The sequence below is a fragment of the Dipodomys merriami genome, unplaced genomic scaffold (genome assembly GCF_024711535.1).
Source record: "Dipodomys merriami isolate MVZ:Mamm:240054 unplaced genomic scaffold, mDipMer1.0.p SCAF_10, whole genome shotgun sequence".
In the NCBI taxonomy this organism is placed as follows: Eukaryota; Metazoa; Chordata; class Mammalia; order Rodentia; family Heteromyidae; genus Dipodomys; species Dipodomys merriami.
This window is the reverse complement of record NW_027202271.1, coordinates 18,274,612-18,288,784: the sequence shown is the minus strand read 5'-3', so window position 1 is coordinate 18,288,784 and position 14,173 is coordinate 18,274,612. Positions and strand designations below refer to the sequence as shown.

General features: G+C 43.3%; 1 protein-coding gene across 2 annotated transcripts in view; it reads right to left on the bottom strand.

Moving 5' to 3' along the window:
- The window catches only part of Nckap1l (NCK associated protein 1 like), a 58,939-nt gene that overhangs the window by 26,896 nt on the left and 17,870 nt on the right, over positions 1 to 14,173 (bottom strand). For both annotated transcript variants that reach the window (XM_070042246.1, XM_070042248.1), the window contains exons 10-20: positions 13,955 to 14,011; positions 13,289 to 13,385; positions 12,122 to 12,231; positions 11,819 to 11,951; positions 10,978 to 11,059; positions 9,655 to 9,713; positions 9,309 to 9,454; positions 6,601 to 6,733; positions 5,879 to 5,998; positions 2,264 to 2,409; positions 1,860 to 1,991 (exon numbers count right to left, since the gene is read on the bottom strand). In XM_070042246.1, the coding sequence (XP_069898347.1) occupies positions 1,860 to 1,991; positions 2,264 to 2,409; positions 5,879 to 5,998; positions 6,601 to 6,733; positions 9,309 to 9,454; positions 9,655 to 9,713; positions 10,978 to 11,059; positions 11,819 to 11,951; positions 12,122 to 12,231; positions 13,289 to 13,385; positions 13,955 to 14,011 (1,215 nt within the window). The remainder of the gene's footprint in view (positions 1 to 1,859; positions 1,992 to 2,263; positions 2,410 to 5,878; positions 5,999 to 6,600; positions 6,734 to 9,308; positions 9,455 to 9,654; positions 9,714 to 10,977; positions 11,060 to 11,818; positions 11,952 to 12,121; positions 12,232 to 13,288; positions 13,386 to 13,954; positions 14,012 to 14,173) is intronic.

Genomic DNA, 14,173 nt, shown 5'->3' with positions numbered 1-14,173 from the left:
ACTGAGGAGGCTGAGACCTGAGGATCTAGATTCAACATCAGCACAGGCAAGAACGTCCATGAGATCTTTTTTTTCATTTTTCTTTTTCCTTTTTGTCAGTCATGGGGCTTGAACTCTGGGCTTGGGCACCGTCCTTGTGCTCTTCAGCTCAAGGCGAGCGCTCTACCACTTGAGCCACAGTGCCTCTTCTGGTTTTCTAGTTGTTTCTTGGAGATAAGAGTCTCACAGACTTTGCTGCCCAGGCTGGCTTTGAACTGAGATCCTTGATCTCAGCCTTGATCTCAGCTAGGATTACAAGTGTGAGCCACCGGTACCCAACTTCCATGAGACTCTTATCTCCAATGAATCAGGAAACAAAAAAAAGCTGGAAGTAGAGCTACACACACACACACACACACACACACACACACACACACACAGCTAAAATCCTAACAGTGACACTGCCCTGGCCTTGGTCTCACCTATCTCACCCACAATCTTTCCGCCGTAGACCCCCGGCCTCAAATATTCCAGTATGTTCTCATCCTATTTCCTCTGCCTACAGAGCTTGTTCCCCTGAGAAGTAAATACCTGGCTTCTTAGCTCCTTCTAAAACACACACGCGCGCGCACACACACACACACACTCCCCTGTCTCCCATCCCTGCTTTAACATTCTGCTTAGGATTTACCAACATCTACTCCACAGTTTGTAAATCCCCTTCACTGCAAGGTTAGTGACTTAAGCTAAGGATTTTTTTCCTATATTGCTGTATTGACAGCATCTACAACACTCCCGACACATACTAGGTATTCAATAAATACTTGTTGAATGAACATGCTACAATTCTAAAACACAGAAGACTAAACAATCATTCATACTAATTCTTCCCCTTTTCCCTAATTGTTGACAATAGGGCAACAGCGGTATTCCTCATACTTTAAAGAACAAAGAAATGAGGGGAAATACCGAGGAAAGGGAATTTATTTTATTTAGGCCTGGTCAATGTCACAAATCTGCACTCTGAATTTTCTTTTTTACTTTTTTTTGGCAGTACTAAATTTTTGAACTCAGGGCCTCACTCTTGCTTGGCTCACCAGCTCAGCTGGTGTTCAACCCCATTTGAGCCATATCTCCAGCCCTGCTTTTTACTCTGTGGTGTGTGTGTGTGTGTGTGTGTGTGTGTGTGTGTGTGTGTGTGTGTGTGTGTGTGTGTGTGTGTGTGTGTGTGTGTGTGTGTGTGTGTGTGTGTGTGTGTGTGTGTGTGTGTGTGTGTGTGTGTGTGTGTGTGTGTGTGTGTGTGTGTGTGTGTGTGTGTGTGTGTGTGTGTGTGTGTGTGTGTGTGTGTGTGTTATGTTGGTAGTAGAACTTGCATTCATGGGGCTGGGAAGGTGGCTCAGTGGTAGAGCGCTTGCCTTGCATGCATGAGGCCCTGGGTTCGATTCCTCAGCACCACATAAGCAAAAAGAAAAAAGCCAGAAGTGGTGCTGTGGCTCAAGTGGTAGAGCGCTAGCCTTGAGCTGAAGAGCTGAGGGACAGCACCCAGGCCCAGAGTTCAGGCCCCACGACCAGACCCCGCCCCCCCAAAAAAAGAACTTGCATTCATGGCCTGGGCACCCTCCCTTGTCTTTCTCACTCAAGGCTGGTGCTCTATCACTGTAGCCACACTCCTACTTCTGGCTTTTTGATGTCTAATTGGAGAAGAGTCTCACAAACTTTCCTGCCCAGGATGGCTTTGAACCTTGATCCTCAGATCTCATCCTCCCTAAGAAGCTAGGATTGCAGACATGAACTACCATCACAAATGTCAGGCTGAATGTGACAGAGCTCAAACTTGAGACCTTCTGCCCTGTGTACACACAGACAAGGAAGTGGGATACCTGTTAAGCCTGGCCTCCAGGTGGCTGCTGAGATACTCAGAAGGGAAGATAGTGTGTTCAAACACAGAGAAACTGTACACATGATTCATTGTCAGCGCCAGTTCTGTCAAGTGTAGGTGGAGCTTGTCCATGCTGGAAAATAAAATGAGCCTTGATTATGAGTCTGGCACTGTCTGCTAATGCCAGGCCTACAGGCCCTCAGACTCTCTCATCTTCTGAGAATGCTCAGCCTAAACAGTTCATGTGGATGCTGACTTCAAGAAGAGTTTACACTTACATACCTCCCTCAGCCATCATTTAACCACCACTTCGCATCTCTTTTGTTTTCCTGTATCACCTCCCTCCTTCCCTTTTATGCCTGTAGGTGCAGTGTCCATTTGGCCCTCTGGAGCTCTGGCACTCACTTGGTGACAATGCTGCGGTTCTTCCGGTGACTCTCAGCTCCAGGCTTGTCCCTCTCAGGCTCTCCTTTCCTGGGAGCCTGCCTCTGCTTCATGGTCTTCTTGTTCTTGGCTTTGCTGATGGTGGTAGCACAGTGCTTAGGGAGAAGCTTTAGAAAGCATTCAGGGGAAGGGAGAAATGAGATCATTTGCTCATGGTTATAAGAACAGCTCTCCGTTATTGTCTGCTCTTTTTATTTCTCTTTTCTCTCTCTCTCTCTTCATGCTTTTCTTTCTCTAATTAGGACCTCTTTGGAATGAATGTGCTTGTCTCTTTTAGTTTTCATAAATTTCTCCCCATGTACAACTTCAAAATTTCAAGACAGCAGTGTCCTGACCATCACTCCCTGCCTACACCCTAAAAAAACTTTCCTAACAGAAACAACAACAACAAAACTCACAAGAAAAAATAGTAAGATCAAGAGTGTACTTTATGGGGCTGGGAAGGTGGCTCAGTGGTAGAGTGCTTGCCTTGCATGCATGAGGCCCTGGGTTCGATTCCTCAGCACCACATAAGCAAAAAGAAAAAAGCCGGAAGTGGTGCTGTGGCTCAAGTGGTAGAGCACTAGCCTTGAGCTGAAGAGCTGAGGGACAGCGCCTAGGCCCAGAGTTCAAGCCCCATGACCGGACTTAAAAATAAAATAAAATTAAAAAAAGAGTGTGCTTTGTAGGGCTTTCCAACATAGGAAAGTAAGTTTGGTGGTTTTGTTTGTGCCAGTACTGGGGCTTGAACTCCTCTGGTACTCCTACTCTTGCTTAGCTTTTCTACCCAAGGCTGGCACTCACTACTTGAACCACATCCTGCATTTTGTTGGTTAATTGGAGATAAGAGTCTCTGGCTTCAAACCTTGCTGCTCAGATCTCAACTTCCGCAGTAGCTAGGATTACAGACATGAACCACCACCTCCCAGCCTGATCTGTTTTAAGACCAAACCTGACTATGTAGCCCAGTCTAAACCTGGGACTTGCTACACAGCTCAGGCTACTCTCAAATTCAAGATACTCCTGCCTCAGCCTGTCAGGTGGTTCCTCCCCTAAACTACAGAACTACAGGCTGGTGCCACCATGCCTGACAGAAAACAGTGATTTTCTTTTTCTTTTCTAGACAGCACATCTGTCTCACTGGCTACATTCCTTCACATTCTGTCCCCAAGTTATCCACACCACCACAGAGTTCCAAATACAGTTACATTGTGGCTAACAATGTCTTCCTACTTCTTCTTCTGTTTCTAGAATACACACACTCACACACATATACTTGGTAGTTAAGCATCCATCTTGCATCTGTTCTCATCTCCAGTTAGCTATACAGAAAATATAGGATACAACTGAATATTTAGGCATTACCTTCAAGGGATCAACCTGGGATTCTTGTCATTGATTCTGCTACTGAGAAAGTATTCAGCTGAATTACTTTAAGTAGTTGTACAAAAGAGTTTCATTTCAACAAGTCATATGATAAATACAATGTCTCCTGATCAATGCCACCCTTTGTCTTCCTCGATCTTTCCCAATCCCATTCTGGAATTACTTTAAGATCAGTATAAGAAAGTTGACTTTGATTTTTTTTTTTTGTTTCATTGGGGATTGGGGATTGGATTTAGGGCCTCATATTTGCTAGGCACTTAAGCCATACACTCCCAGTCCTTTTGCTTTTAGTTTGTTTTTCAGATAGGGTCTTGCCCTTTCCTCATCCACCCCCCCCCCAAACCAGGGCTAGCCCCAGACAACGATCCTCCTACCTCTGCCTTCTATAATTACATGAGTGCACTACCACACAAAGCTCGGTTATGTTACTTCATAGTCACACTTTTTTTTTAAGCCAAATGCTTGGCTGTTCCAAAATAAATCAACTCTACCTTGATAAATAAAGACATGTCAACTCTGAGACTGTATAAACATGTTTATGGTAGATAAACTCCCTGAAGCTGGGCACTGGTGCCTCCCAGCTATAATCCTAGCTACTCAGGAGGCTGAAATCTGAGGATCAGGGTTCAAAGCCAGCCTGCAGGAAAGTCCATGAGATTTTTATCTCCAATTAGTCACAGGAAAAGCCAGAAGTGGTGCCATGGGGTCAAATGGTAGAGTGCTAGTCTTGAGCAAAAAGGAGCTCAGGGATAGAGCCCAAGCCCAGAGTTGGAGCCCCAGGACTAAAAAAAAAAACACTCCCCCAAAGCAATCTCCCAAAATGTATAACTCCATGAGTAATAACATCATTAATTACTTACTGAAAATGTTAGCTCTGGAGAGCCAAGATTCATTAGGTTTCAAAAGTACAGGTGTGTATACAAATTATTCATCCTATGGTTTAATCATTCTTGACACAGCAATGAGTAAATCTCTTCCCCATCTCCCTTGCACACAGTAGTCATATAGAGTTGATGAATATACCAGTAAGTGTGCTAATTTGCATATCTTCTTTGCATTAAGGCACACAGATTGCATACCTTCCTTCCCAAATACCTAGTACAAGAACTAGTGTCCAGTAAACATCAACTAATACAAGATCCAACATTTACTGACTACTACATATTTAACATGCTCTATTTAATCTGTATTATACCTCTATGAAGAAAGCACTTTTAGCTTTATACGTGAAAAAAAAAAAAAGCTAGCCAAGCTCTGGTAGCTCATGCCTGTAATCCTAGCTACTTAGGAAGCTGAGATCTGAGGATAACAGTTTGAATTCAGTGTGGTCACAGTTTGATTCCATCTGAGCAGGAAAGTCTTTGAGACTCTTAGATCCAATTAACCACCAAAAATCTCCAAGAGGAGATGTGACTCTAGTGGTAGATCATCAGTCTTGAACAAAAAAAGCCAAGCAAGAATGCAAGGCTCTGAGTCCAAACCCCAAACCCACGTGTGCATGTGGGTGTGCTCACATATACACACACAGCTGAAGTAATAATGGGGCTGTGTGTCTATATACACATTATGCCTGCATAGACATATACATAAACATCCTGGCTCCCCTCAACTACCAAAGTTACTACAAAGCCTGACAAAATCAGGAAGAGTGGGTAATCTGAGCACTCCAAAAGACTCCAGGGCAATGGCAAATCTAGTTCCTCATTTTCAAGTTTTCTAAAATTTAGGTTGAGCTAATTATGACCAGGTGCTCTGAATCAGTCAGGGGAAGGGAAGGAGGGGGAAAAAAAAGATAAAAGTAGCTGTGAGCCTCAGCACAGAAGAGATGCTTGAAAACGTCCAGAGTAACTTGGATAATTAGAAAAGATGAGGGAAGACAGTGTTCTGGGGCCTTTGGCCCTGTGTATAAAGGGCCAAGAGAAGGAAGTGAACTCATCTCCCAGAGCTCTTTAAGTAGAGCAATAATAGATTTTGCTGGAGTGCAGCTGTTCAAATTTAAAAAAAAAAATTGGTGGTGCTTCTATCTTGTCCTAAGGGAGTAAGTAAGGAATGTGGGGACCCCATTGAGAGAGGAATCTGCCATCTATTCAAATGCCCCAAGACCTTCACATTACTTGAGGAAGAGTTAAGAGAGCTTGGTCTGTGAGAGGGAGATAAAGGTAGAGAGGGAAGGTCCTGGGGTGGAGAGATGATCCAGAAAGTGGGGCCTACCTGCTCGCTCAGGTTCCTCTGCTCGGCACAAATCTCCAGCACACAGTTGCTGGTCTGCTTGGCCAGCTCTTCCAGAAAGGTGTTACAGTGATGAAGACTATGGTTCTTCAGGTGGGGGTACTGTGGGAGAGAACCAAGGGAGAAACTCCCATCGCCATGCCGGTCACACAACACTATTCCCATCCCCTTGCCTGAGCGCCCCTCTCTTTACAGAAGAAACAGAGACCAGAAAAATAGATGTCGGGCTTAATTAAGCCTGTGATCCTAGCTCTGCAGGAGGCTGAGATATGAGGATTGCAGAAAAAAAAAGTCCATGAAACCCATCTCTAATGAATCACCAAAAAGCCAGAAGTGGAGATGTGGCTCAAGTGTTAGAGCTCCAGTCTTGAGCAAAAAAGCCAAGCGAGAACTCGAAGCCTCAGCTGAGTTCAAGCCCCAGTACTGGAACACACATGCACATGCACATGTGCAGGCGCGCGCGCGCGCGCGCGCACACACACACACACACACACACACACACACACACACACACACACACACACACACACACACACACACACACACACACACACACACACACACACACACACACACACACACACACACAAAAGGATATTCTGCACATCAAACTAAGACATTTAGGGAGTTGTATTATTTACTTATGTTTGAACACTTCATGAGTCCAAAATCAACTCCTGGAACTTGGAGTTCAGATTACCCACCTCTTCTGGGCACATCTCATGAGTGCAGTGGACAAAATGAGCACAAATCAGAGGGAAAGCAATGGCATATCGCAACATAGTGGGTTCCTCCAGGGTCATAGTAAACATCTTCTCAAAAGTTCGGAGATGAAAGCTGAGAAGAATAAAGAAAGAGACTTAAAACTAGAGTTTAGAAGTTGGTTCTTTTTGTTCTTCTTTTTCTTTCTTTCTTTCCTTCTTTCTTTCCTTCTTTCTTTCTTTCTTCCTTCCTTCCTTTCTTCCTTTCTTGTTTGTTTGTTTGTTTCATTGGTCCTAGGCCCTGAATTCAGGGCCTGGGCACTGTCCCTGAGCTTTTTTGCTCAGGGTTAGTGCTCTGACACTTTGAGCCCCATTACCACTTCCCATTTTCTGGTGGCTCATTGGAGATAAGAGTCTCAGGTACTTTCCTGCCTGGGCTGGTTTCAAACCATGATCCTAAAATCTCTGCCTCCTGAGTAGCTGAAAATAAAGGCTTGAGCCACCAGGACACAGCTAAATTGGTCCCTTTGAAGTGGAAAAATACTTATTCTTCCAACAGATATTTATGGATATTCACCACTCCCTCCCAATTTCAGTCCCCTCAAGGCAGACGGGACCCAGCAAGTCAACCCTTCCAGACTTTTATAATAGACACCAGATCAGTTTAGTGATAATCTTTTTTTTTCCTTGCATAAAATTTGCTATTTATCCCTTAGAATTTTTGTGTGATTTGAGCCATTCTCTCTAATTTGTAAGTCTTAAATCCACATTCTTATCAAAATTTGATGATTATCTAGGTGCTAGTGGCTCATTTCTGTCTGTGATCTTAGCTACTCAGGAGGCTGAGATCTGAGATCACAGTTTGAAGCCAACCCAGGCAGAAAAGTCTGTGAGACTCTTATCTTCAATAAACTAATAAAAAGCCAGAAGTGGAGCTGTGGGTCTCATGGTAGAACACTAGACCTGAGTAAAAGAAGCTCAAGGACAGTACCCCAAGCCCTGAGTTCAAGCCCCAGGACCGGCATACACACACAAAATTTTTCTTTTGATGCTTAGCTTCCAGAAAACTGTCTCACATTACTTCCATAAGATGGATTTTAACTCAACCCCATATCACCTCAATTTCATTTACTCTTTTTTGCCTTTTCTTATTCTTACAAGTATTATGCTGATATTCTATTACCATATGGGTATTTATATCTTCCCATTAATAATGCTCACAGAGCAAAAATAACATATTGTATTTGTGTATGTGTGCCAGTATAAAGCTTGAAGTTAGGGCTTCTCATTCTCTCTTGTCTTTTTCACACAAGGCTAGCGCTCTACCTCTTAAGTCACACTTCCACTTCCTGTTGGTTAATTGAAGAGTCTCATGGACTTTTCTGCTTGGGCTGGCTTCAAACCTCAATCCTCAGATTTCAGCCTCCTGAGTAGCTGAGTAGGATTACAGGCATGAGCCACCAGCACCTCGCAACATACTGTATCTTTGTTTGATCCTTCAATGGAATAGTTTTGCACAACAATTGTGGTCATAAATGTTGAGTGTTATACATGGAAGACAAACTAAATGTTCACTTTCCCAAGATCTCAATTAATTTTTCAGTTATGACCATTAAACTTCCAAATTTTTCATTTTTTAATTTCATTTTAATTTCACTTTTTACAGTTGTACAAAGGAGTTTTAATTCAACGTTTCAATTTATGTGTACAACGCATCAAGATCAGTCTTAGCCCTTCTGTCATCTTCCCCTTGTGTTTCTTTTAAATTATAACATCCAAAAACACTTAAAAAAAATACTTGGGGGCTGAGAATGTGGCTTAGTGGTAGAGTGCTTACTTAGCATGCATGAAGCCCTGGTTTCGATTTCTCAGTACCACATAAACAGAAAAAGCCAGAAGTGGCACTGTGGCACAAGTGGTAGAGCACTAGCAAAAGAAGCTCGGGGACAGTGCCCAGACCCTGAGTTCAAGCCCCAAGACTGGCAAAAAATAAACAATTAAATAATTCAATTAAAAAATACCTGAAGAAGTTTCTAAAGATATGGGAGAACCTGTGGGATGAGAAAGGACTGGAAGAAGATGTATAGCTGAGTTAGCTTCATGAAGGGAAGGCTGTGGAAGGTTTCCTCACATGAACTAATGTGGCAGGAACAGAAAAGGATCAGCTTCAGTCCTATCACTTGGGATGCGTGGGAGAAGCTACAATGGGTGAGCTGTAGGATTGAGCATCTGCCGTTAAGATTGCAAAGAAAATAAGATTTTCCTATCTGTCTAGGGGAATTACAGTCCTTATGGGGTCAAGTAAATTAATAAAGAAGTCAACCAGCTAGGCACTGGCTGGTGGCTCATGCCTGTAATCTCAGTTACTCAGATTGAGATCTGAGGATATGAAGGTCAAAGCCAGCCTGGGCAGAAAAATCTGTGATACTCTTATTTTCAATTAGCTACCAAAAAGTTGGAAGTTGAGCAAAAAAAGCCAAGAGAGTGTGAAGCCCCTGTGTTCAAGACTCAATGTCAATACCACACATACACACACAAACACACACACACACACACACACACACAGAGGAGGAGGAGGAAGAAGAAGCCGAGGAAGAGAAGAAGAAAGAGGAGGAGGAGGAGGGAGGAGGAGGAGGAGGAGGAGGGAGCAGGAGGAGGAGGAGGGAGCAGGAGGAGGAGGAGGAGGAATAATAATCTGAACCAGGACGTACCAGAAAGTAGATAGGTCAGAAGTTTCCACCAGCATTTTCTCAACAGAGTCCAGCATTCGGGAATGAAAAACGATAAGGTTCATCACCTTGGCTAAGTCAGGGTTCTCATGCAGGTGGAGAGGAGCCTTCGCCACACTGGTATAGGCCTGTTGTTAGAGGTGGGAAAAAGCACAGAGAAAACAGAGTGAATGAAATGGGGCCACAGCCTTGAGACTATGCCTTGGCTTACATATGTCCTGTCTGGTTGCAGTTTTCAAAGTTACTCAATTCTTAAGGCAGAGCTTAGGAAATAAAAAAGGAAGGTAGAACCCGATGATGGGAACCACCAACAAGAACAGACCATTACCTGTAAGCGAAACCAGTCCAGCCTCAATCCAGAGAATTCAAATTCCCCTCCATTATCCACTATGAATAAAACAGAAGTATAAAGGGAAAGGATAAAGCAGTACTTAACACATAATTTCAAGAAATGATAGGTCTTCTGAAAGATTTTGTCCTATTTCCTGGATCATAGACCAACATTTCTTTTTTAAAAAAACACATATATGTGTGTGTGTGTGTGTATGTATGTATGTATGTATGTATGTATGTATGTATGTATGCATTGGGCCAGATGCTAGTAGCTCATGCCCGTAATCCTAGCTACTCAGGAGACTGATATCTGTATATCGGGATTTGGAGACAGTCCAGGCAGGAAAGTTCATGAGATTCTTTTTTTTTTTTTTTTAAATTTTATTTTATTTTATTTGAGAACATACTGTACAGAGGGGCTACAATTACATGGGCAGGATAATGCACACATTTCTTACCAAGCATTGCAGCCTCCTCCTTTGTTTACCCTTCACCTCCCTTCCCAGCCTCCCCCCTCCTCCCCACCCAATTATACCCCCCTCCCCTCCCCCCACACCGACATTGTAAAGCTGGTTTTGACATGACATTTTGTACTTCTCATTGTTGCAACAGGTCCACCTGAATCCTTAAACGACTTGTTTGTCCCCATCTCCTCCACATGTCCCTCCCTTTCTCTCAACATATTCACATTCCTCTCTAAATAGACGGTCTTTTAATCTCTATAATAACATTAACTTTTACGTTTCTATTTTTTTTTCTGGTCTCTTTTCATTCCCCTTTCCGTCTCTTCTTTTTCTCTCTCTCTCTACTTGCATCCTACCCAACTCATTTCCTGCATTGTGATTAGGACATAGTTAACTCTCCCTGTGCCTCCCCACACCAATCTATTCCTATTTTTTACCCACATCTCTCCCTAATCCTAATAATTTCTGGTTTTCCAAATTCTTTTCTGCGGTTCGAAGTCCTTTAACATATAGTTGTTTGATGTTGAATAGATGTATCTGTTGAACTAGATTGTATCTGTAGACTATTGACTGTTCATGAGATTCTTATCTCCAGTTAATCAGCAAAAAGCTAGAAGTGAGGCTATGGCTCAAGTGGCAGAATACCTTCTTTGCCTTGAGCAAAAATGCTGAAGGACAGTGTCCAGGCACTGAATTCAAACTACAATACCAACACACACACACACACACACACACACACACACACACACACACACACACACACATACACACACACACACACACACACACACACACACACACACACTAAATTGAGCTTCAAAAATACCCTGCCACCCTCACTTCCCTCCAGTTACCTTGCTTGAGGTTCAGAGAGGAGAGGGTACTGACAAATGAGGACATAATGATGGACTCCTCCTCTGGACACACAGACAGGTTCTAAAAGAAGGGCAGGGGTTGCTGTCAATGGGCATAAGTTCCAGTGCAGGAATGAGGACCCCAGGTTCAGTCAGTAGATGAAGGTAGAAAGAAATTGCTAAGTGCAAACAATAGAGAAAGAGTCAGGCAAGAGATGAAGGAAATTTCCTGGGATTTCTGCCATGTTAACAATTCATTTCTTTTTAATTTTTCTATTTCTATAAAGTTTAACATAAGAAAAAAATACAGCTGGGATTTTTTAAAAGAAATAGCAATAAGGTATAGCCGGGTGCCATTGGCTTACAGCTATAATCCTAGCTACTCAGAGATCCGAGGATCGTGGTTCAAAGCCAGCCTGGAGAAGGAAAAGCCGTGAAACTCTTATCTCCAATAAACCACCAGAAAACCAGAAGTGGCTCTGTAGTAGAGTGGTAAAGCACTAGCCTTAAGCTGAAGAGCTGAGGGACAGCGCTCAGGCCCAAAGTTCAAGCCCCATGATGAAAGAAAGGAAGAAAGAAAGGAGAGAAGGAAGGAAGGAAGGAAGGAAGGAAGGAAGGAAGGAAGGAACAGGGGGGGAGAAAAGGGGGGAGGAAGAGGGAGAGAGAGCTAAGGGTATACATCTGTAATCTTAGCACTCAAGAGGCTGAGGCAGGAGGATCATGAGTTTGAGGTCATCTGGGGCATAGAGAGATCATGTTTCACCCACTCCACAGAGTATAAGATTCAGCTAGTATGGATGCATGGGGAAAAAATCACCAAAATCTAACCAATGGGACACACCTGAATGACATCACTGAGCACAAGAGCATCAAATCTGGCCAGGTACTGAAGATGGTATTGCTGTATCACTTTGATGTGTCTTCGGATCAAAGCCCTAATCTCCTCCAAGAGGAAGAGCAGCTCTGCAATGCTCCTGTAAAGTTGAGGATGAGAACAGAAAGAAGCCTGAGACCAGAAATATGAACTAGAGATGGACACAGGAGTAACAGGGCAGAAGCTAAGAAATCCTGAGGTTCATGGATGCCTCCTTGCCCTTCCTCCAGCTCCAACCAAGGACAAAGTCTTAACCATGTCAGTACTAACGAGTCGGCATAGTCTTCCGGTGTCTTTGTCTTGGTAACATTTTCGGTATGGCGAACCAGCCAGGTGACCTCATCGCGAATGAAGGACAGAGCCATGAAAGCAAATAGGGCCTATGAAGAAGACAGGAACTATTAGAATTTTCAACTTTAAAAACAGATATCAAAACACAGGAAAAAAAAACCTATGATGCTAATCTGTATAAGGATGCAATCCTTATAATCAACAACGTTCAATGATACGCAGAGCTACAAACCCAACCTCCATGACACAGAAGCAGGTATGTACAGAGGTTGACACTAACTTATACACCCTCCTCCTCCCTCTCTATCAAATTAAATTCTTAGCCAGGCATTTGTGATTCATGTCTGCAATCCTAGCTACTCAGATGCCTGTGATCTGAGGATCCTACTTTGAAGCCAGTCTGGAAAGAAAATCTGTAAGACTCCTATCTCCAAGTAACCAGCAAACAGCTAGAAGAGGAGGTATGTCTCAAGTGGTAGAGTACCAGCTTTGAATGAAAAAATTAAGTAAGAGTGCCAGGTCCTGAGTTCAAGCACTAGTACCAACATACACAAACACACACACACATACACACACACACACACATACACACACACACACACACACACACACAAATAAATTCTAGAAATATTTACTGGTTATTTATATGGGTCAAACAGAAAAACAGGAGGAGGCTGCAATGCTTGGTAAGAAATGTACGCATTATCCTGCCCATGTAATTGTAACTCCTCTGTACAGTATGTTCACAAATAAAATTAAATTAAATTTAAAAAAAACAGAAAAGCAAAGACTGCCATCAATTAATTCACATTCAGGTCGAAAACAGGACAAGTTCAAAATTAGTGCATAACATACTATAACAGTGCTGAAAAAGAAACATACAGAATGTCTTGAGTACTCTAAACTTCAAAGAATCTGCATGGACAAATAGATCAGAAATACAAAATCTAGATGAAAGAGAAGGCTGGAGGAAGTGACATTGAGATGCAATGCGTTCATACTCTGACTTGTTGAATTGAAACCCCTTTGCACAATTACTTAAATTTTTTTTAAAAAAAGAAAGAAATGCAAAATCTCCTGAGTGCCAAGTGGTTCCCCATTGCTGCTCATCACTGGTCATCCTCTCCCTCCCTGCATTTCTCTTGCCTTGGGACCCAGAAGTCCTGGCTCATCAGTCAACACGGTCTCCAGTTCCTTCACAGCCATCCGCAGGAACTGGCGTCGTTGACAGTGAAATTGGCCACTGAGGAAGGAAAGTGGAAACTTGAGAATATTGCTGCTTCCACCCTTCAAAATTCTCCATGGGCTGGATGCTGGTAGCTCATACCTGTAACCCTAGCTATTCAGGAGGCTAAGATCTGAGGGCTGAGGTTAAAGCAAGCCTGGGAAGGAATATTACAAGAGACTCTTATCTCAAATTAACCATCAAAACACTGGAAGCTAAGCTCTATGGCTCAAGTGGTAGAGCTTGGCCTTGAATGGAAAAAAAAAAGCTAAGGGACAGTATCCAGGCCCTAAGTTTAAGCCCCAGTACCAGCATGTGTGTGTATGTGTGTGTGTGTGTGTGTGTGTGTGTGTGTGTGTATACACATGCACACATGCGTGCGCACACACACACAAATTCCTCAGAAGAAAGCTTCATTTAAGGATGGTTGAATGCTAAAGATAGATTGGCAAAGTAAAGGCAAGTATCTGTGGGGCTGCAGCAAGGCTCTTGGATTGAGGTAATGGGTTTCCAAAGAAACTTAGCTGGCTTTGAGAAAGGAGAGTCTTGTTCCATCCCCTCTCCGAGAGCCCACAGTCCAGCTTTACCTGTTAGCAATGGCATGTTCCTTGCTCTCCTTGATGTCTGCCACTCGTTTGCCATACCTGAAAAATGACACAGCACAGCAGGGTCAGCTATGCCACCAGTGAGGAATTTTGTCCCACCTCAGAGATTCCAGCCTTCAGGCTAGGGAGAGCACAGCACTGCGGACTAGCACCCCTCACCCTTGGCCTGCAAAACCCACAGAGTTTCAAGATCATTCTGCT